At 48.6% G+C, this 22,944-nt stretch overlaps 1 protein-coding gene across 1 annotated transcript in view; it reads right to left on the bottom strand.

Annotated features, from left to right (window-relative positions):
- KIRREL3 (kirre like nephrin family adhesion molecule 3) overlaps positions 1 to 22,944 on the bottom strand; it is a 344,477-nt gene that overhangs the window by 113,626 nt on the left and 207,907 nt on the right. Inside the window, 1 exon segment of the mRNA XM_076358570.1 lies at positions 11,679 to 11,756. Coding sequence (XP_076214685.1) covers positions 11,679 to 11,756 — 78 coding nt within the window.

Genomic DNA, 22,944 nt, shown 5'->3' with positions numbered 1-22,944 from the left:
CTCGCAGCACCCAGAGCCTTGGCAGAAGCCTCCCGTCCACAAACCAACTGGATCTAACCTTGCTCAAAACCTCTGTGACATCGATTAATGAGAAGGAGAGGACTGTGCACGGCTACCTGCAACGACCTTGCCTGCAAACCCTCGAAAAGGGGAGTTAATTCTGGAATAATGCTGTGGCTCGGCGAGGAGGGGTTGCGGGCCCTGCCGTCTCCCAAGCAGCTATCGAAACAAACAAGTTGACAAATGAGGCTGCCTCTTAATGAAGCTGAAGCCAAAGTCAATACTCGGCCTTTCTATCAGGGCACAGATCAAAGATGGTCTCAAGGGCAAACGACCTTGGCGGGGGTGGGACAGCTGTCACTCGGAGGAGGGAAGGGATGGCACAAAAAATGAAAAGGAGCAGCCTTGGAAGCAGATTGAGACAAGGGCAACTTGCAGAAGAAGAAAGGAAAAAGATTTAAAAGAGGAGAAATGCAGAAGGCTGGAGGGAAGCCTTTCTTCCAGGCCTGATGTACTCTTTCAGCAATTAAATCTGGTTATTAAGATCCCAATCTTTCCATCCTCTGCTATCACTGCTGCACATCTAGAGCAATATCCTTCTGACAAAACCATATTTCAGGTATCTTTTCTGCAGAGGCTTTCCTTCTCCTCCCCACCCCAGCTAACAAAAGATTGAAATGGGGAAGGATCAAGGTTCCCCCATCTATTTTCAAGTACTTGGGGGGCTTTAAATTTCACCTTCAAGTTAGGTACACTTGGGGTAATTTTCTGCTGTAGCAAAGACAGGGAGGAAGGGAGAGAAAGGAGGAAAACGCTCAGGTAGGAACAGCACAATAGATAGAGAGATATCGTCCACAAAAAACAAATCAGCTCCCCCACTATCAACAGACATTTGTAGATAGAACCATTCGTTCGTGCAAGGGACAGTTCTCACCAGACAGCTTAGTCCTACTGCACCCTTGTCTCCATTAAAGTCCACCACATGCTCCGAGCCACCACTTCAGGACTGCCCCTTCCCAAACAGGGTGGCCTTGCAGCAGGGGATGGCAGAGATAGGAGCTCTTCTGAGGACAGCGCACACAAGGACTCGCCTGGGACAGCCCACGTTTCATCCCAGCCTCGCAGCTGGCTGGCTGTGGACAACCCCCTGCTCGAGTCGGCTTAGGATGCAGGCTCCTGGGGTAGGGATTGCTTCCCTCCCCATTTGGACAGCACCTAGCGCAACATGGACTTCATCCTCTGCTTAAGACTTCTGCTGCCACATGAGCAAACACCCTCGTACCTCCCTGCCCCACCATCTCCAGAAACCTCCACCGGCAACTCAGCTCCCCCTGCTTCTCTTTGAAAACACCTCGATCGAATGCTGGTCTAAGCTGATGGCAACAAAGACCTGGCATACTTATCTCCAGGTCAACCTAAATATTTCATTTAGCTTCTAAAGAAGTCAATTCCTTTCTCTCTTTCTTCCTTCCTTCATTTTAAATCTCGAAATGCATACCGTCTCTCATGAATATTGATGAGGATCATTAGTCACTGAACATTTCACTTCCCTTCTCTTCCCCCCCGTCTATATAAAACTTTCATCTTTGTTAAAGGGAAAAAAACCCCATCTCAAGTTATATCTCTGGATGTGTTTTAAGATTAACCCCATTAATACATTTATAGATTGAGTAAATACCTATGGGAGCAAATACTGGGCATAAAAGGATATGTATATACAGGCCCCGAGATTGCTGCTGCACTGGAGGTAGTTGTTAAGGTTTGTGGTTTAAGTTCACTGCTTTGTGAAGGGTCACAGTAGCAGCCCTGGGTACTAAATAACTGTCACGTTGGCTGCCCGGCCAAGGGGAATTTCACTCACGCTCCCCCTCACACATGCTCCCTATCTATCCTTCAGGTTTTTGACCATGCCTGTTCCTTCTGTCTTCATCAGCCTCAACCTGAAGGCTGCTAATGGACTTCAGGTTTATTTAGTGAATACAGATGGCAGGGTTTGGCCAGATACAGCAAATAGCTTGGGAAGAAAAAGAACAGGACTTGCAGCATTCAACTTGATATTTTACAACAATATTTCACTACTTCCTTACGATAAGAATGGATTTTTAGAAGGGTTTAAAAAAAACCCCCAAAACAAAACCCAAAAGCCAGCCCAAACAAAGCAAGATACTTTGCTGGGTGTTTTGCAGTACCTTTCAGTCGAATCCAACAAAGTCCCACGTCATTGAGAAATGGGAACAAGTTCATTGTGCTGGCCTTCCGATTTGTCATTATAGCTGTGAAATACAGCTGTCTTGCACCGCTCCCGTAAGAAAGGAGCTTCATCTTACAGGTCGGGACTGCAGAGCAGAGATGACGTTATGTGACCTAATGACACACAGGGAAACCAGTGGGGAACAGAGCTTCAAAACTATTTAAGCCTTTTCATAGCATACCAAAGCCACAGGCTTTGTAACACCAGAAGGGTTTCATCTTCACAACAATCTTACTCAGCTCCCACCCCACAGCATGGCTTTAGTTGGAAGTACTCTAGCCACGGCAAGTTTCTGCTCACAATTGCACAGTGGATTTACTTCTGCTGGCTTGAGAGCCATTTTAATGGCAAGCCTGGCTGTTCATCAATACAGGTATGTCTCAGAGCGGGACTTAAAAGGCTGCAGCAGTTTTAATTGATACTCTAAGCGACGGTAACTTGGTACTGCTTCATTGCTCCAGTCTGTGAAGCTCCAACCCCGGCTATGCCTGCAGAAAGCATGCACGTGTGTCTGCCTCCAGAAGAGGGAGGTTAGAGATCTGGACCAGGCAGGAATGGACCATGTGTTTCCTTGCAGCAGTGGGTAGGCCTGCAGTGCTTCGTAGAAAGCAGCACTGCATTGCAGTGCCTGCGCCCCAGGAGGACTCCCAAAAATGACAGAAGAGATGCTCTTTCTCCAGCCTTGGGTAGGGATTTACTATCAACCCTCCTGCCCCCTTTCCTGAATCAAAGTCCGGATCATTTTCTTGTAAGCAGGGGCTTCCAGGTACTTTGAGAAGCTGGAAGCTTCTGCACAACCATGCTATTGTGTCCACGCCAGGAGGATTTATGGCATCATCAGAACCTGACTTGATGGCACAGCCAGACCTGCATGTGCAGGTTCTGGTCTGGTGGACACCATATCAACAGCGCGACCTGTATAGCTAATGAAAAACTGCCTGTCAGCAACCTCTCTGGCAGGGTCCCCCGTGGACACCGAGGGAGGAAAGCTAAATAACAGACCCCCGGGCTGCAGCAACAGCTCTGCAGAGAGGGGAAAGTTATCACCAGATACATGTGCTCGAAGGTAAACTCTGAGGGTAGCCTGGAGGCAGCCCAGAGATGAGAAAGCCAGTCACCATCTTCAGAGAGAAGCCTTGCATCTCCTTTAATTCATGCTCCCCCTGCCTCCTGATAGGCTTTAAGAATAAACCACCCCAAACCCAACAAAGACAGTAACAGTCAGCCAGGGTAAGGTGAAGTACATAACTTTCTCTCTGCCCTTTTTCAGGTGCATTTTACAGGACAAGTTTTTCCCCAAGCATTCCTTAGGTGCACATCCCATTCCAAACGCCATTAAGGACTTAGAGGGGAGTGCAAGGGCAATGGAATTCAAGTAGCCACGATATTCTAAATCCCCCCTAGTTATTGATCCATGCTTATTAATGCCTAAGATTCCTGAAGCATTGTTAGCAGGCCCTCCAGCCCCTGCAAAGGGACAGTACACAGATTCCACATGATCCCAGGTTCTCCCATGCACACCTGCCAGCTGAACAGCAAGAGAAGCAGCTCCTGAATTATCTTATGCCACTACCTGGGGAGCAAGGAAGTACTGTATTCATTTATTTAAGACCACACAGCAATAGCTTTCCACAGGGGGACCACTACTCAAATCAATAGATAAAAATTATACCCTTAAACCATTAACTGCTACAACACCACCGTTACCATAAAACTCGCAAGCTTTGTATCAGATTTATAACCAGTAGAGTTGCTCAGCCGCACTGCAACTGCTGTAGACAACTGGAGCATCACGGATGAAGCCCTGCTCCCCCTCTCCCAAGTGGCAGAGAGCAGCAGTAAGACAGGGAGGTGTTTCCTATCCTGCCTGAAGGGAGCGGTGCAGAGCACATGGGATCCTTCCCTTGGCAGCATCCTTGTAAATGTGCATGATGATTTCACCAGCAAGGACTCGGCTCACAGCAGCGTATGCTTCTCCAGCGAGGTTCTGCATTCTACCCTGTTTTCCAGCTGACCCAACCCAGGCAAAGTCTCCCCTTGACACTAGACAAAAAACCAGCTTGTTTGCTGATTTTTCCTCAGGTTTCACTTACATCCCTGACTTGTTTAGCTAACAGACACACAAAGCATCACAGAAATATCAATGAGACCTCTGCTGATAACAATGCATCTCTAACAACTTCTCTGGAGCTTGCTCCATCCACTCGCCTCTTCCTTCTCAAATGCCTTTGTCAGATAAAGAAAAAAAGGCTCAATGCAGCTTATTACGGGAGATGCCTTCCCTAATCGATTGTGATCGTGTCTTCACAGGGAGACACGAGTGACAACGCTTGGGGTAAGGCGAGCTTCCCTGTCACAGAGCTGCCAAGCCCCGGAGGGGGCAGCACCTTTACTGGCGATGACAGCAGAGTTAGCAATGCAAAGTTTGCACTGCATCCCGTGGGGAGCTTTGGAGATCAGCTAACAATGGACCCACCGCTACAGTGGATCCCAGTGGATTTTGTGCCAGGGACCCTGTAGCTTTTAGCAAAGCTTTGCAGGGAATCCCATTCCCAGGCCACAGACTGATGCTAATGAGTTCTGCTGGTTGCCCAAGCCTCAGAGGACAAAGCGTAAGAAGATGCTGGGATGCTCAAGATGCTGCTCAAGTTTTTTAGGGGCTGTTAAGTTCCACTGTGTGCAAAAGCAGGCTGAGCAGAGCCAACGCTGCTTGAGCTAAAGCAAGTAACATGTTAGAGGTCTGGTCCCAAAGGACAGACCCTTTCCACCGCCAGGCCGGAGAACTGAGTGAAGTTTGAGCTTCTCCAGCAGTGCAGCCTGCCCCCAGCAGCACAGAGGCTCTTGGCATCTGGTAGAGGAGGAAAGGTCACTTTTTACAGGGATAAGAAGGGCTGGCTCCGATTTATCCTTGAGACCAAGGAAGAATCATGCTCAGCCTGTGCTGAAGTCACTTGCAAGATCCAGATTAAGTGTCCTCGTAAATCCAAGCAATTCTGAGGCAGCAACTGCCTTGCTGGGCTGCTAATGGGTGGCACAAATACGTCACTGCATCTCAGTGCCACGCTCTAATAGGATGTTTTCCTGGCAGGAAGCATTCACTGAACCTGCTTTGAACTACGGCAGGCAGCAGAAGGGGCGTTCAAGCAGAGAGACATTTGGAGCAGAGGCACAGCCAGCTTCTCTGAACAAGCCATTTTTCCCCAAAACAGCAGGCACTCCATCCCAGAGTCCCAGCTGGTTTCTCCCCAGGCAGTAAGACGGGGCCTGACAGAGAGGCGCCTTGAATCAGACTGTTGTAGAAAGGGTGCTCGGCCTTTGGGAGGGAAAGGCACAGACTCCTTCTGTTCTCCACTGAAGAAGCAGGAGGACACGGTGGGATGGCCGGAGCCGGGTGGGTGCAGATCTATCTACAGCCCAAAGAGCAGCGATGCATCCAGCCTCTGTGCCTACCAGGATATCCGGGGCTTCAGTGTTCAGGACATGTTTTAAAGCCAAAACCCAGTTTTGGGTTCAAATCCATCTCCTTTCCTCCTCTGCTCTCTGTCCTTCTTGGTATTGGATTTTAACCATCTCGGCATTGCTGCCGCAGCACCCCAGCACCCTGCTAACCTAAATGGTCCCTCCCGCAGCAGAGAGCTGCTACAAAAGTTCCTACAGCCTTCGTTCTTGCAAGAGCTGCAGATTCCCTTTGAGAAGCTATTAAGAAGCAGTCGAGTAGAGCAACCTTTCATTGACAAGTCACTCAGCCCTTTAAACGATCTCCAAATAGTGTTTTCTTTTTATTGCTTTCTGCAGTTTAACAGCCTTGATTTCAAGTTACTTTGGCTTATGATAAACTCCAGATCTATAACGCTTCTATTCTCTCCCTCTTTGGTCTCTCTCGCCCACTTCTTCTTTATGTTTTTATTAAAAAAAGATCCAGGAAAACAGATAGCAGATTAAAAGGGAAACAAATTGAAATGGGTCAAATGCATCTTGCTTAGATGACAGCCACCCCATTAGATACTTTTAAACAGGACAAATAATCTGTTCAGAAGCACAAGTGGGCTTTTACATTTATTCTAAATTACAAACCAAATGATTGCAGCCTCAAATGGAAGCACTGGCTAATTGCACTAATATCTCACTAATTCCAGCACCAAGAAATGGGGGAAAAACTAACGATTTTCACCATTTTACCAATTATTCAATTTAGACCAAGGTACATTATGCAAACCCTGGGTTGAGCTTCCTCTCCATTTTGTGATCTATGACAAGGACTGGAATTCCAATTATTAATAATGGAGGAGCTATAATTATTCTAAGGATGGGTACGAGATAATTATAAGCCATAAAACCAGCTTTCATATGCATACACAATTCTCTCCCCACGTCTCGCAGAACCGAAATCTATCTGCAGACTAGAGATACGCCGACACCGAAGACAAAAAAAAAAACCCATCCAGAGCTACAGTGCTCGCAGTTCACAAGCGCAAAGCCACAGCTGATAACACAAGCCAGAAACAGGCAGCTGCCCAGTTCCGCCAGGCAGGCAGGGGCCGATCCGAATCATCCCTACTAGTTGCAGCCTGTGAGGGCTGCATGGATGCACGAGCCATCACAAGGAGAACAGGCTGGTGGCTCTCCTTCAGTTCAGGCCGCCATCGTCATTGCCCCTCTGGGCCAACCCTGATCTGTGTCCCACGTTTGAGGTACCCGGATGAATCGTCTACGTTTGAGGTACCCGGATGGTCCCCCTTTTGGGACCTCCATCTTCCCCCAACAAGAGACACTGGAGCTTTGCATTAGTCCCCGCGCCTTTAAATAAGATCCCAAACCTTCTGAACAAGAGAGTCAAGGTCAGATTTGCAGCTCAGACTGCAAAACTTTCAAGTTCTTGCCATCTATACTCCCAAAACTGAAGGTTTGTCTTATGCTGACCAACAGCCCCACAGCATCCCCGTGGCCTTTAGAGAAAAATCTCCTGCCTTGGATTCGGACAGCCCTTATCTGAGCCGATTTCTACAGTCATTACCCAGCAAACATGATTTGCTAAGCAACACCCTTTCCCAATTAAACACAGAGCAGCACTCGTTGCTATGTGGAGCTGCAGCTCTGCAGTAACGGCTGCTGGTATTGCAGTGCTTTGTATAGTGAATGGAGACACCTTGAATGCAGAAAGCTACAGAGACCAGGTTCTGCTTCCAGCCACGATGCAAATGGAGGGCGGCTGCTGCCAGAGATAACTCCATCACAAGCCCCTCTCCTGGCACACCAGTCAGCATCTGCATCTACAGCAGCCGATACCGAGGAGACTGCCTGCAGATTAAGGTACAGATTTTAGCCTCGTGCCTGTTCCTAACCGATGGCGTGGATGCGAGCAAAGCAGAGAGCAGGGCTATAAGCCAAGCAGGAAGCTGAAGAGGGGGAGTTTGTCCTTCCTTGAGCACAGATCATTAACCATTAGCTGGTCCAGGAGGAGGATGCCGCACCAAGTCCTTCTTCTGTCCCTTTTCCCAGCCACGCCTGCCTTCACCACCCAACCTCGGACACGAGGATGAAGCCCACCCTCCCCCTCCACGCAGTGACAAAGCCGAGCACTGGGTCCATCCCACAGAGATGCCACCTGCCCACTGCACGCGAGGACACGAGAGCCAGCGAAGTGGCTGGAAAGGGAGGTGAGAGGAGGGAAGGCAGATGCCCTGCCCCGCTACCCTGTGCGTGGGGAGATGGTTGTAGGCACCTTCCAGCAGCCGACGGCTGGCGGGAACAGGTGGTGAAGGAGAAGGCTGACACCTCTCAGCATTTAATCGTTCCCGTCAGTAGCTTTATGAATGGCAGCCAAAAAGTGCCATAATTGCTGCAGTGACGCTTGCTAATGACTCGAGTTAGATCTGGCAAGAAGTCAAAGGCAGGAGAGAAGAAGAAAAATAGCAGGAGCGGGACTGACATCTGAATACCTGCCTTTGACCGCCACAGAGGAGAGTGGGGCAAGCCCAGCTTGGGACCTGCAGCTACAGACAGGCAGGGACCAAGCACGATAGGTGGGCAGGGAGAGATTTTACAGCACACCCCTTGCCTTCCCTTGGGAAGGGAAGAGAGCTGAAAGTGAAGGTGAAGAGGGAATAGAAAAACAAGCCCCAGTTTTCAGGTTAGTTCAAGATCCTTGTTCTCGGGGGACTAAGGTGACCCACCTCATAGATACCACCTTTCTACTCCAAAATCACCTTGAGCCAGGGCAGCACAAGCCCTGGGGAAAGCAGGGTAACTCGGATCACTGCCGGTCTCAGCATCACCTCCATTGCATGGCACGTGCCTTGGGACATCCAGTCCACAAGCCGTGGCTCCCACTGAGCCGCTGCCATGGCCGGGGGAGAGTTGTTCCCGAAGAGGAATCCAGCCCCTCATGAGCAAACAGCACACTCCTCCTGATTATGTATCTGTTTCTGAATGTTAACAAACAGTCAGCAGCATCTGATTGAGTGGGTTATTAGCAGAATGAAGACAGATGGTGGAGGATTAACTCCGAAGCGTCTTTATTGCAAGGCCGTCATTACAGACAGCTCTACCTCTCTTCTCCCTCTGTCTACAACTGTCACCAGCTTAATTTCACCCTACAACTCACAGCCGCGCACCAGACAGCGATCCCAGCACGCAGACAAGGCAATCGTCAATCACCAATCACAGCAAAGGGATAAGTGTATAACAGCCACACTGGAGCACCAGCTGGACACCCCCAAATTGTGCCCAAATCCAGCACCTTTCCTCATGTGGGCTTCACAGTGGCAACAGAGCAAGAGGCAATCGCACCCAATGCGGCACAGCAGTGCCAGCTGCAGGGCGAGTGCCCAAATCATTTTTGCCCTGCACATCCCCAGTGGTGCCAGCAGCAGCCCAGGCTGCTCTGGTGCCTTACAGCTGGGAGAGACACCAACACCTCACCCAGACCTGTTTTTTCACGACACAGGTTGATATATGTTGATATGAGGAACTGATATGCGTTAACTAACACTAACAGAGGCAAGTTCTCGGACACTTATTTTGGCTTCTCGCCTTGGAGGACAGCTCAGCCAGAAGAGCCTGCATCTGCAATCAGTTGTGTTAATGGACATCCATCACTTGCCAGCTGGTAAACAAACAACATAATGCTACCAAAGACCCTCGCTGGGCAGGGCCACAGAGCATCTGTAAGCCACAACATTTATTTTACCCTGCTGGGAGAGGTTGCCACACTGGTCTGCAAGTGCCCAGCCTGGATCTTCTCTGTGGGGATAGCCAAGAGAAGCGCTTCCCACCAACAAGCGATTCCTCCACGCTAACAAGGCCTCTGTCTAAGGCCTCTTGTGCTTCTCTACCTACAAGCACATTTTGTAGATGTCTCCATTAAGTGACAGCAAGGTTCTAAGGATCCCTGTAATTACCCATTTCCACTACGATGGAGACCCCGCACCTCATAATTATCCGATTGCCCCACTGCCTACCTCTGCTTTCAGTTCCTTCAGCTACCCTGTAATTATTAATAGGGCTATTCATTAGCACCATCATGCAATAAAAAGAGGAAAAGCTCTCACTTGGCAAAAATGTAAGAGAGAAGCTGTCTCTCCCCTTATCCCTGCAAGGTAACTGGCCCAAAGAGTCTGGCCCAGGTACTTTGGGCAGGAAATACCTTCGCTGTACCTCTGTAGATGACCAGACATCTGAAACCCCCCTTGGCTCACATCAGACCTCAGCCCACACCATACAGCGTGGATCTGCACTGAAATCCACCAAAATCCCAGGAGGTGTGAGGCAATTGTCATCCAGAACCACCTCTAGTGAAAACACAAGTCCTAGGCGGTCTTTGTAGCCATGGAAATCCCCCGACTTTATTTTTGGCAGATTGTACCTTTAAACGTAACGGTCCTGGAGCCTGCGGGGGCCAGAAACTCCCTGGCTGCACAGTGCCAGGCAGACACACTTTGTTCCCATTCCCACACAAAGGCTTTACTTTTGGCCTTTCATGTTTCTTTGTTCTCTCCACACAAAGCCACATTCAGCCTGAAAAGGGGGGCTCACTTCGTAGGTGGATGGATGCAGGCTTTGAATCCATCAGGGGACAGGAGCCTTTGTGAATAATCCCAAGGGATCGGCAGGATGCCCAGGTGTGCCCACAGTCCTGCTGGCTCTCAGAAACCCTGTGAGCATCCCCCCAGGGTGCTCCTGCCCATCTGAGCACAGCCACAGGCAGCCTCTCCAGGAGGCTTGAGGGACAGGAAGGTACTGAGAGAGAGCTTGCACCTTCTTAAAGCACTCAGACCAGACTCTGCCATCCATTCTCCCAAGGGGCAGCCCCTTCCTGTTAAAGACATACTCTAATCAATGTTTAAAAAGCATGTGGTAACAAACAAGCATGAGGTGAAGTATTGTGAAGTACTTTCCCCATGTTATCGGCTCAGTATCAGGGCTCCTGGGAAACTGAAGGAACCTTTTATCTTCTAACTGATATTTGAGCCATAAACCTGCCTCCAGCAGAGTTTTACCCCATGAAAGCTAACGCACCTTTTACTCTCATGAAGACAAGGCTTCCTGCAAGGGTAGACACCCCCATGGCTAACTGCTGGGCAATACACCATCCCACGCGGGCTAAAGGAAGTGCAGTGGGGCAAGCGATTACACCCTCTGTCCAAATCATTTCCAATCACAGCCCCAAAAAAGGATTAAATCCGTGTTTGGATCAAGTTTGCAGTCCCCAGAGTAACCTCACAGCAGCCAAACTCTCCTTGACACACCCTCAAGACCCTCCCATTTTGCAGGGCTCTGGGACCTTTAATCCTTCTCTGATCCAGCGCTAATCAGAGATGGTGCTGCACCAGGGTTTGCTCCAGAAAGAGAAGCCAAGCAACGAAGCTACCAGAAGCAAGGACGCCAATTCTTCTGAGCATAAATAGTTTTTGTTTAGTTATTATGCTTCATAATTATTTATGATATTTCTATGGATTAATCAATGCTCATGAAGTACTTAGGGGATGACTAGAATATAAATAGGGAAATTTTAGTGAGATCTCTGCCAGAGTGCAGGGGTTCGACAAACAACGGAACGGCTCCTCTGAGGGGTGCAAAGGCACTGAAAACTGGTACCCTGGAGGTGTCACGGTGAGGCACTACCACCCAACTAAAATAAAAAGGCTAGATGCAGCAATTGCTGGAAGAGCTTCCCATATGACAAATCCTTTCCATGGAAAAAAGACAGTGGGTTTTGGATGTACGGAACTTCTCTTCTCTTGCAGCTTCATGCAGGAGGCTTCCCACATCCATGCCCGCTAGGATGTTTCAGAGATCAAAGGGGAAGCGGGATTTTCTCCTTGGCGTAAACAAGAACCTAGCACGTTCCTAGCAGTAGCACATCCTCATCCCTTGCAATGAGATAGCTAAAGAGGAAGGAAGAATGGAAGGTGAGGGAACTGCTCACCTTCAGTCATCCTGCGGTACTTCTCCTTGTACATGAACCCCAGTACTAGGCAGCATCCTCTTCCTGGGAGCCCCAGTTCTGCAAGAGAAGAGAGAGTGATGTTAGAAGACTAGGCTGGGGACAAGAGCAAGCACACGGGGATGCTGCAGGGAGCTAAATCCTGCTGGTTATACCGTTCAGGTAAAGCACCGGCAGGCAGGCACGTAACTGAAGTCTTTGGTCAGTCTCACAGCTGAAGTTTGCTGGGGGTCCCAAACCAGCTGTTGCTGTGCTGCTCCACTTAGCCACATATATCTAGAGACAGGAGGGTCACCATCCCCTCCCTTGCCCATTTCTTAAGTGCTCCTCTACACTAAGCAGAGGGAACAAGCTGCATCTTCTTCCACATCAGTGCGTTGCAACAATATGGACTCTTTCATCCCTTTCTCCCTTAGCGGGCGGCAAAGTAAAATGGGAAGCGGCCCTCAGAAGGGAAGATAAGTCTGGCTTGAGGCATCTTGCTCTTTAGAAACAAGCAAGTGACCCTCCAAGTAGCAAAGTGCCAGAGTCTGAGGAGGCGCATGCCTTTGATGCCTTGATTTCTTAATGGGTCTTTCTGACTATCGGTAACAGAGAGATCTGAACATGGGTTTTTCCAGAAGTAGGCTGCGTGCATGCGTGCTCTCCCCACGCGCATCTCAGAGCAGCAAAAAGCTCTAGTTCTTCAAACTAATTCTCCTGTGTCGCAGTGGAGAAAATTAAGGTACAGTGTCCCGATGCTGCCTGCCTGTGGACCTGCAGAGCTCCTCAGGGGCTTCTGTGCTCTACAGAGCCCTGCTGATCAAAGCCCCTTTGATGTTTACTTAATGTGGCTGTGGTCTCTTTAGAGCCCCCCTCTGCCGAGGAAGGAGCGCTCGGGAGTGTCGTGAAGTGCCGCACGCAAGAGGGGAAGGCAGCGAAGCAGGAGGGTTGAGAGCGCAGCGACAGCTTTAGAGCAGAGCCAGCGCTGCCTGGCAGCCTTGGCTTTTAGCACCATGACGCAAACTTGGGTTTGAATCGCAGATCGGGACCGTGCCAGAGGAAGCAGAAAGTCACTCACTGCAGTGTGATGTGCAGGGAAGACACCCAGATTTATACAGGTATACACCCAGATAAACAGTATCTCTCCCTAATACTGCTAGCTGCCATGGCATCCCAGCAGAGGGGTTAGCATCCTCCTCTTGCGCACAGTATGAGGCAGAATGAGAGCCTAAACCCAGAAAGAAGACAGACTACTTTTGACCCCAGGACACTCAGGGTACAAGCAAGACTAGTTAAAGCACTTTCTTTAACATTAAACAGTGCTCCACCTTGCAAGAGGCTAAGGACCAACAGCTCCTGATCCTAAGGCTCCCATGAGGGAGGACGTCAGCATCTGACCAAAATAAATCACGTGTGTAATCCCACTGCAGTCAATGCTCAGACAAAAGTAAGTCTCTTGAGATGCTTAGAGTAAGCTGAAATTTAATTGCCCCCCTAAATCCACATTGCCACCTAAGGTAGTGCCCCAGAGAGAAATAGGCATCTCCAGAAAGTGACTCACTTCACCTACTTGGGATGACTTTGGGGGTGCTTGTAACTCTCTTGTTGGCGATAAAAGGTGGTGACTAACTCAGACATAGATGTCTCAAGATTAGACAAATCAGGGCAGATCAATCAACCATCCACATCCTCAGCCGTTTCTTGAATCAGAGTCCTAATTAACAGAAGAGGTAAACTGCAACCAGCTCCCATCTTGGATGGGATGGTGGAAACCAGCCCTCTTGCTCCACAGTGCAGAGGCGACATGATCTACCGTCCCTGCACAGCCTACGCAACAACTGCAAACACACCAAGAAAGGTGTCGACTTGCAGAGCATTAGATGCCTCTATTACTCCCAACTGCCGCTAGGGTCTGCCGGTTTTAGCTGAAGGACATTCAGCACAGGTTGCCTCCCTTACCGCCGTCCGATAACTAGAATCGGTAAGACTCTGCTGAACTTTGAGTGGGGTTTCCATGAAGGATTGCATGATGCCCGTGAAAACAGAGGTCCCGTGCGCATGTGGCCAGATGGCTGTGAGCCTGCCGATAGCCTCTGGGGCCATTTACATAGAGCCTGCGAAGCAGGCAGAGGTCTTTATTGATAGGAAAGCAAAACTGCATTGATTCCTATTGAGCCTTCAATGAGCACCAAGGTATCAAAGCGTAATTAAAACACCACAATTAGATTAGCGTCACACAAGGCAGCGCAGCCCACAGCGCAGCTGAGCAAGCCAGCATTCTTATCTTACCAATTCAGACGTGCATTGTACATTCCGGCATGCACACGTGGGCCTGCTTGTGGATGCTGGCCGGGTTTTTCCTGAACACGCAGACCTTGCATGACGGGGGCTGCCATGCTCTCCACGGACCACAATCATCATCAAGAGCATCCTAAACCAAAGCACTGACGGAGGCAGCAATAGCTGCAGCCTACTTGGAGGATAAATATCCCACCACTCAGACGTCCAACTCTCATCTTCCAGTCACAGGGAGCGAAACGCTCCCAAGAACGAGGTCGTGCTTTAGAGACTGTGGCAAGGGGCTATGACCCAAGGCAACGGCTGTGCTACCCAAGAGGTCCCAGTAACAACTTAGCCCTTAGAGGAGGGAGGGATTGTCAGGACTGAGCCACATGGGCTGGATCCAGATGAAATCTGGGTTATTACCCGTCTGGAGCCTGGATCAGCACACACCGGTACGGGTGTCTATCTTTCATTTGCCTCCCTGAGGGGTGCTATAATTAATGCTTATAAAACACTTTGATATCCCATGATGAAAGGAGCTATACAAGAGCACCGCATTATAATAATTCATACCATAAATTTGTGAGAACATGCAAAAATCTTTATAGCTAAAGGCACCTTTAAATACTTGAGAGTTGCTTTAAAAGGTAAAATACTTCAAGATGCCTAAGGATGTCTCACCACTTCATGGCTTTTAGTGGCTACCTAGAGCTAAAATAGTTACGCAGATACCCAGCATTTTAAATGTTTTGGCTTTAGGGGAGGCTGCTGAGATACCACTGAAAACAGAACATTTTAACCCATGTGTGTCCCCCACCCACAAAACAAGTCTCATCCATTTCCTTGCAATGGCAATTGATTTTTCCCCAGTGGAGGGAAACTAGTTACAGTTGAAGGCTATCATCCCTGGTGCTTTGAAGAAGCGTGAGCTTAAGCATCTCGTTTGGAAAATACAGGGCAGAACCATGTTTTTACTCGCTCAGAAGTACCTGCATTAATTCACCTCAAAACTTGCAGAAGAACCACTCATCAGACAAAGCACAAGCAAGTTCAAACCAGATGTTGCCAGCACTAGGGGCAGCCAGTGACAACGAAGCAAAAGCCGATTAAAAGAAACAAGAGTTCAGGGTCTTCTAGAAAGGGATCTTTATGCACAGACTGGGCAAGTCGGCTTTGAAAGAAAGATTTCTCTTTGCTGGCCCAAACTATGGAATCCTCCTGCTTTTTTCCTAACTTCTCCCATCGTTTGGGATTTCCCTACTCAATTTCGAGGCAATTCCTCCACCCACAACTCAGGGAGGGAACAAAGTTTCTGATCAACCAGTACAGTAAAGGCTAAAGCTGCAAAGCAGTAATAAAGGTTTATTAACACAACCATAATGTGTACTATTGTGTAGCTGTATTCCACCAGGAATGATAATAAGTGTTTAATAGCCCAATAATACCTGTTTAATAATTTTTCAGCTCATCCTGTCTAATTGCAAGTTTATTAAAGAACGATAAACTTTATAATCGTTGTAAAGGCATAATTGCAATTCCATTGCTTATTTAATATTGAGTTAATTATATTACAACTAAGTTATATTTTCCCATACATATTAAATATCAATTAGCTGTTTTAAACTATTGATTTGTATTTAATTAACTATGCTATTATATACCAATTAAGCTCTTATAAGAGAAGCAGAAACAGCTGGTCTCAAATTACATTTTAAAAACTTTGTATTAACATAAATATCACGTTTCCACTTTCTCACTTTTTCCTTCTACAGAGATGGCAATTTGCTATCCATAAATATTTTCCCAATCAGATGTTATATGCATGAGCTTCATTCTGAACTTTTTCTTTTCAGGATGGGGAACGGGCAACCTCCATGCCAAATATCCTAGCGTCAGCGACACCAAAACATGGCAACTGGGAAGGACAGAGGGTTGGAAAAGCCCCATCTCACCTGGGGATCTCAGAAGCAAAGAATTTGGGTGGGAGCTCTTGGAAGAGCATGAAAGTCTCCAAGGAAAGAAGCTCAATACCTTCCTCTTTGTTTCTAAGTCAGCCAGCAAGGGCGATACGAGGAGATCCTACATCACCAAATCTGAGAGTTTTGGATCACTTAAAAACACTTTGGTTGGGAAACCTGATGCTCCTGCTTAGAAGTTTCCCATCCTGATGGATAAAGTTGTCTGCCGTTGGATATCTTGCTAAAGAAACACATTGTGAACAGAAGAGACCAATCTCCCCAGTCTTTCCACGTTCTTGGCTTCTCCGTACCTAGTGACACTGCATCCCAAAAGTTAGAAGTGTGTGAAGGAGCATTTTCTTCTTTGTTTTTCAGCATCCTAGTTTCCAGGCTCAGTAACCATCCTGCTTTTCTCGTGCAGATCTCCTCAGCATCCCTGTGACCTCTTCCTTCAGAGGACTTTGCTCTGAGCACCCATAAGCAAGTTGCATCCTTCCCCTCCAAGCTCACCTTCTGCCGTGAGCGCCGGATTCAAGCTTTTCCCTCGCCGTCATTTGCATCCATGAGCGTTGCTGAGCAATCCAAACTACTGCTGCATTTCGGCAGAGAGCAAATGGATCCTTTGGCATGTAATTTCTATAGTACACCGTTAAGTCTGCACAGCAATCCACGATCCTCAGAGATGAAAAAAGCTATACAAACACGAGTTATTATTAAATCTGTGCCCGGTTAATTTATAAAAATGTATTAAAAAAACCTCAGAGGCTTCCCAGATGAGAAAATGGGCACATTACTGTTTGAAATATGAATGAACCAGAGATCAGCATTAAATGCTGTAGTGATATTGTATTTTATTCTATAGTGCTCTGCAGAAAAGTTGCATTTATAAACCCATTTATTGTGTTATGTACTTGCAAACCACCTTGTCATCCATTTATTGCACAAATAAAATCTTAAAAGCAGAGGATTAGTTGAGTGAGTCCCTGTGGGACCACAATCTGACTTTAAAGAATCCATCAATGAAGGAAAACAGATGGAGCAGAGGTGTTTGCCAGCTCATTGCTCCGAGATGTAAAACGCAACTGCGCAGAAGGGCTATTCTCCGACGGTCCACAGACCTGGAAGTCCTGTTCGTATTAAAGAGGGAAGACACATACAGCAGAGCTTGCAGAAACCAGGCCCCCGTTCAGGAGCCGGTTCCGGTCGAAGACTTTGGAGCGGCAAAGTCTCCTCTCGCGCCGCTGCACAGGGGCGAAGACCACCTTGGGGAGGACGGTTCAACTTTGCACGGCAAAGGAAAATTCCCCGAAATCAAAACCTTGCGGAGTACCTCTGTTAAGACCTAAATGTGCCTTAAACAATGCTACAGAGGCACATATCTGCAGCTCAAACGGCAGCATCACCAAGAGAAGCCAGCCCCAGTGCTGTTTTCCCTAAGGGGAATTTCTGGTGCTGCAGGGTGAAGGTCTGGAGGGCCCTTAAAACTTCTACCAAAGATTCTTTTGGGTTGAAAACCGTAACGGAAAATAACAGGAAAACTTGGGTGTGCTTATTTTCACTGAATCTGTTTCAACCCAGTGAAAAAATAGAGCCATCCATGACCCAGGAGGAGGTTCTCTGGTACAAACAGCTTAGACAGGCACACGCCTGGAAGTATTGTAGTACACTGGCATCCAGCTATCCAAGCTGCCTTGAAAGACATCAGAACCAAAAGCTTCAAGGGGAAGACTAGAGAAACCACGCAGTAAGCAGCTCTCCTCGAGAACGAGCTCTGCCCCAGTGCCAGACAATTAAAAGTTGCTTCTTAGCAGGAAACACAACTGGCAGAAGGGGGAAGGAGGAAGAGGCATTCACACTGCTGAGCAAAGAGAATTATTTCCCTGTGTTCCCTGGCTAACGAAGGAAAAAGGCACCTCCAGGTTGTAACTCAGTACTGAAGTGTTTTGAAGGGCTTTTTTTTCCTCTCTAGTGGCAACACAGAGCCTTTGGTTCCTAAAGTTCAGTACGCTGAGTCTGTCTGCATTCCCCACTCTCCTCCCCAGCCCTCCATGGCCGGTGTTCCTTTTCTGAACCTCTTACGAACATATCCTATCCGGGGAGCATCCAGCAAGCGAAGAATCCTCACAAACCTCAAATCCAGTCATTCTTAGGATATATATTTTTTTTTCCCTTCCCCCAAAGTAAAGAAGCTGCTGCAGGAAAAAACAATTTACCCCAGAGTAGGGTGGCCTTCAGTACTTGAACCTTCTTGCATAAACAGCTTTCATACCTTTGCACGCACAGGTACACATTTACACTAATCACATCATCTGAAATGCCCTCCTTTGCTAAGGTCTTGGACCAGCAAGTTCCACAGTTTAACTACACCTCGTGTGCAGGCAAAGGTATTTTTCCTGTATTTCCTGTTGTAGACATCATAACTTTCACACAGCATTTGTTTTATTCAAAAGAAAAACAAATAAAAGGTTGTGTAGAAATAGAGTCTGTTTTCTTCACCACTAACAATAACAGATCAACTCCTGTTTGCACTGAGAGCTCTGCTGGTCAGGTAACCAACACAGCCAGAGGCTTCTATGTAATCTTGATAAAACCACCTCACAGGCATTGCAAAAGGCGGGGCTGCCTACAACCACAAATCCTTGGACAGTACTGGCAAGAAACAGTCACCTGCAACTTCAGGTTACCACTTACTCCCTCCACACCCCACCTCTGAAGGCTCTACCAAGGAGAGAAGCGCAGCCGACTGTCCACAGCAACGCCTCCAGGCCTTCTCCGCCCCTGCGGGGTCAATGTTTCCTTTTACAGTCTCACAGCATGCAGGCGTAGCTCAAGCATTTCTCCCCAATTTACATGATTTCTACAGTATTTTGCAAGAGCTGCTATCCTGTTACCACTTTCATCTCGCTTAGCTCAGACCCTCTGAAGCGCCTCAGCTTGCTACAGCCCTGGAGCTCAGACTCTCCCTGGGAAGACATCTGTATTGTTCAGTGGGGCTACGGCCAATTCACCTCGCTGGTGGATTCGACCCGCACTTCAAGGACTTCTGGGGGATTTAATCTGCTTTTGACTGCAGCCCGTTGTACCTGCCGCTCCATTCAAGCCACAAAATACATCTCCCGTTTCAAGGCAGCAACCCACTGCAGGAAGGTCAGGAACAAGGCTTTGAGAGAAATTTAAGCAATACGTGAGTACCTCCCCACGCATCCCCAGGTCTCTCCTTGATGCTTCCCCAGGTCAGCCCCTGAAACCATGACATGTCGCCGTCCCCATCATTCCCCCAGGAGGAGACACGTACTGCTGAGACCACGTTCGCTGACTCCGACGAGTCAGCAGGGCAGCCGGGGCCATCAGAGGACAGTCAGGTGATGGGCACATCTGTCTTGGTCACACTCCAGTGGTTGCATCGCACCAGCCGACACAGCCCACATGTACTCTACGGAGCTCCTCACACCTCTGGGGCACGACCAGTGAGGGCAGGAGAGGCTAACAGGCAGTTTGAGCCTTGTCCCTCGCCCTGTCTGTCCGCTCTGCCTCCCCCAAGCATTTCCTTTCGCAAGCCGAGGGCTCTGATGGCCCTGGGCTGTCTGTCACCTGCCCCCACACTCTGCTTGGCAGCTCAGACCAGAACTTGCAGTCACTTGGAGAGCTGCCTGACAAGGCATTACTTGTTCCTCCCTGCCCAACCATCTTCCCCTTCCACCCCTTCCAAAACCGGGACCTGTGTATTCAACTCCATATAGCAGAAAAATAACACTGTCCCACCAGAGAGGAAAAGGGTGGAGGACACACATGAAACCCATCACACCTTTCTGCAGCACCTCTTCCATTGCACTTGATGACACAAGCTCTCCAGGGAATCAAAATGCCTTTATGAGGACATGCCCCAGAGACTGGAAAAGCCCCAGACACCACGGCATACAGGGTCCGTGTGAAACAGGGGGGGGCTGCAAGGGGAGGAGCATTTGGAAGACAGATTGGGCCGGTCTAAGCTGGGGCGAGCCTTCCTGCTCCATCTCCAGTGATTGCACTGACATCAGGGTGTGCTCCTACAGGAGGGCTCTCAACAAGGAGGGATTGTTAGTCTCTAAAATGGTCTAAAATCTGAATGAAAAAGCTCAGAACAAAACTGACAGGGAGAAAAATACAAGATCCACATATTTTGATTCCTTAAGAACACAGTGTTTTCTCTGAAGACCTGATTTCATCACCAAACACTCTGGTTTCTCATTTCATTGAAAGCTGCTGCACTGTTCCTCGCTCCTGCTGTAGGACCCCTGCATGTCCCATCGCAATCCAAACAACATTAGCCACACACACAGCATGACATTATCCTGAAGCCTGGTGGGAGCATCTCATGTTGGAATAAATAACACATTTTGTGCTCCCCTGGCACACAGAGAGCCACATTTACATGCAAGTCTAGAGATCTGCATAAAGCAGGAGGCGTACCAGCCTCACACCCCACCCAGGCCACCCCGTAACACCTCTGCTCAACTAGGAGGAGAATGTGGCAATGGAAACACTTTGCAATAAGCCCTGGAAGCCCCCATGCTGCTCTGACAGATTGTGGACACACTGGAGAGAAAAATAATAAAAATAAAACCACAGCACTGTAAAGGTCACATCTATTGTAGCGCTCTGGATCAACAACTGCTTCTCACACCTCCCACCTTGAAAGTGGTTAAGCCATCCATTTTACAAGTCTAGAAAGACGGAGGACAGTACAGGAAAGTGCAAACCGCTTCTACCCTCGGAAACATCCGGCAAACACAGCTATCCTCTGCCTGACCGAGGAAATCACGGTCACTGCCTTCAAGCCCATCTGCCCCAGATCCATCAGCTCCTCCTGCCTCAAACCCTGCGAAGCCCACTGCCCAGCTGCTCCAAATCCTTCACATGCTGGACACCCTTGACAACTGCCCTGGCTCCTCCAATACCGAGTAGCTGTGGCCCTTTAATCCCCTCTGAAGGCAGGGAAAGCACTGAAGCACAGTCGCGCTCTCATTTGAAGATGACACAACAGTCAGAGGCAGGGAACCCTGTGGTCCTTCTATTACTGGGAAATCATGCTCCAGCCTCGCAAATGCCATTACTTCTGTGTATCTTATAATTAAATTGTATTTGCTGGTTACCTCACAGCACGGCTGCAATTCTTGTGCATCTGAGGCTTTTTTTTTTTTAAACTTCTGATCTTCAGCTTCTATTTTATTTTTCCACTCCTTGCCAACTCCCAGCAATTTCAGAAAAACTCTTTAAGCCGCCTTCCCGCTTGCGAGGTGAGAAGTGGGTAGGAGACCTGCTGTGCAGCACCAGTCCAGGCTACGCCATCTCCTCTCGGGCCATCCACCAGTCCCGAGCTGAAGGAGACCAGAGGTGAGAAGCAGGTAGGAGACCTGCTGTGCAGCACCAGTCCAGGCTATGCCATCTCCTCTCGGGCCATCCACCAGTCCCGAGCTGAAGGAGACCAGTGATGTGAACAAGTCACCTTGGGTCAGAGCCTCATCCACAGGTGAACCCCTGTTTCCTCCTTCACTATTTAAACCTCCCAGCAATTTGAATGGGACCTGAGGCACTTAAATAGCTTGGGGAATCTCACTTACGGTGGTGTTACCAAACCATCACGGATGAGTAACTTGGCCAAGGGAGCAGCAATTTGAGATTAATCCCAGTTGAAGGTGCACTTGCTGCAGTTCCTGCTCTTTCCCTTCTGTTAAAACTTGCTCAAAGAGCACACAGCGCTAAGATAAAAGGGGCAGCCTGAAAACTGGTCCCTACCCTCCGCCAGCGAACAAGGCACCAATTACAGGGAAGGGGAGAAAGCCACAAGATTTAAGGGATTATCTAATCATTACATTTCCATCCCTTTCTGCAGGAAGGCTGCTTTGATTGAGGTATTGAAGCTTCACACTGTGCTGGCAGGGAGGGCTTTGGCCATGCTCAGCAGTAGGAGAAAGGAAAGTGAATGGGCAAATTTCAAGCTGTGGGAGGCTGATTGCTGCCCTGTCCGGACCACGTTCCTTCAATGTCCCAGCGGTAGCAGATTTGGTACCACCACGAGAAACAAATCCATCACCCAGACTGCTAGGCCATGCAGGCATCCCGCTACAACAGCGGCTGCGGGCTGCGCTAATTCTATTCGAGTCAGCACCAGTCACCTTGCCTGGGTCCAGGGAAGGCCCTGAGCATCCACACCACCAGCTGCAGGTTGCAGCATTCAGCCTAAATCTTTAATCCTGCAATATTTACTTTGTCTCACGGCCATCCCCGCTCCCCTTTTAGAGTATTATCCGTTTCCTGATTGACCTGAAAACCCACAATTTCTGCAACTGGTCCTGCTGGCTGGATCTTCACACTGCAAACACTTTGCTAGCGGTGCTTACCAGCTTCAGCAAAAAAGGTTAGTAGTTCACACAACGTTAAATACTTCCTCCGCCCCTACAGATGCAATTATCACAGGCAAGAGGTAGGAAGGTAAGCCAGGGAAGATCGATATAAGGGAATGACTTAGCACCCTGCTTGTGCCCTTGCATCCATGCACAAGCAGCAGGGATCTCATGTACTGCCGTTCCCCTCCTCATGACGTGCCTTGACCAAATTAAGCCCCAGCTCACAGCCCACGCCAATATAAGCCTTTACACACCTTCCCTGCTACTGCTCCTCACATCTGCCGCCAAACCCTATAACTTATTGCAAGCAGCTTGGCTTCCACTGCCAGGGGGGCATTTTCCCAGTGTTGGCCGTAACTTGAATGATACGTGAAAACAGCTCCCCTGCTTCCCCCAGTGTCAGCGCGCTGCTCCCAAGCGCGCACTCTCTCAATCCCATTAAAAGTAATGGGGTGAGATTGTCCAGCCCATTACTTTCAACGGCTTAGTTTCAGCCAGACAGCCTAGAGCTCCCATATCCTCAAAACAGCAAGCAGAGTAGCTCCAAAACTCTCTGCTTCGTTACCACATCATGTATTCCAGCTTGCCAGAGTTTAATTGGAAAGACAGCCAAGCCTGCGTTTAGGTTTGCTAATTCCT

Source organism: Aptenodytes patagonicus, chromosome 23, assembly GCF_965638725.1.
Source record: "Aptenodytes patagonicus chromosome 23, bAptPat1.pri.cur, whole genome shotgun sequence".
Classification (NCBI taxonomy): domain Eukaryota; kingdom Metazoa; phylum Chordata; class Aves; order Sphenisciformes; family Spheniscidae; genus Aptenodytes; species Aptenodytes patagonicus.
Note: the sequence above shows the minus strand (reverse complement) of the source record. Positions and strands in the feature narration are given on the sequence as shown.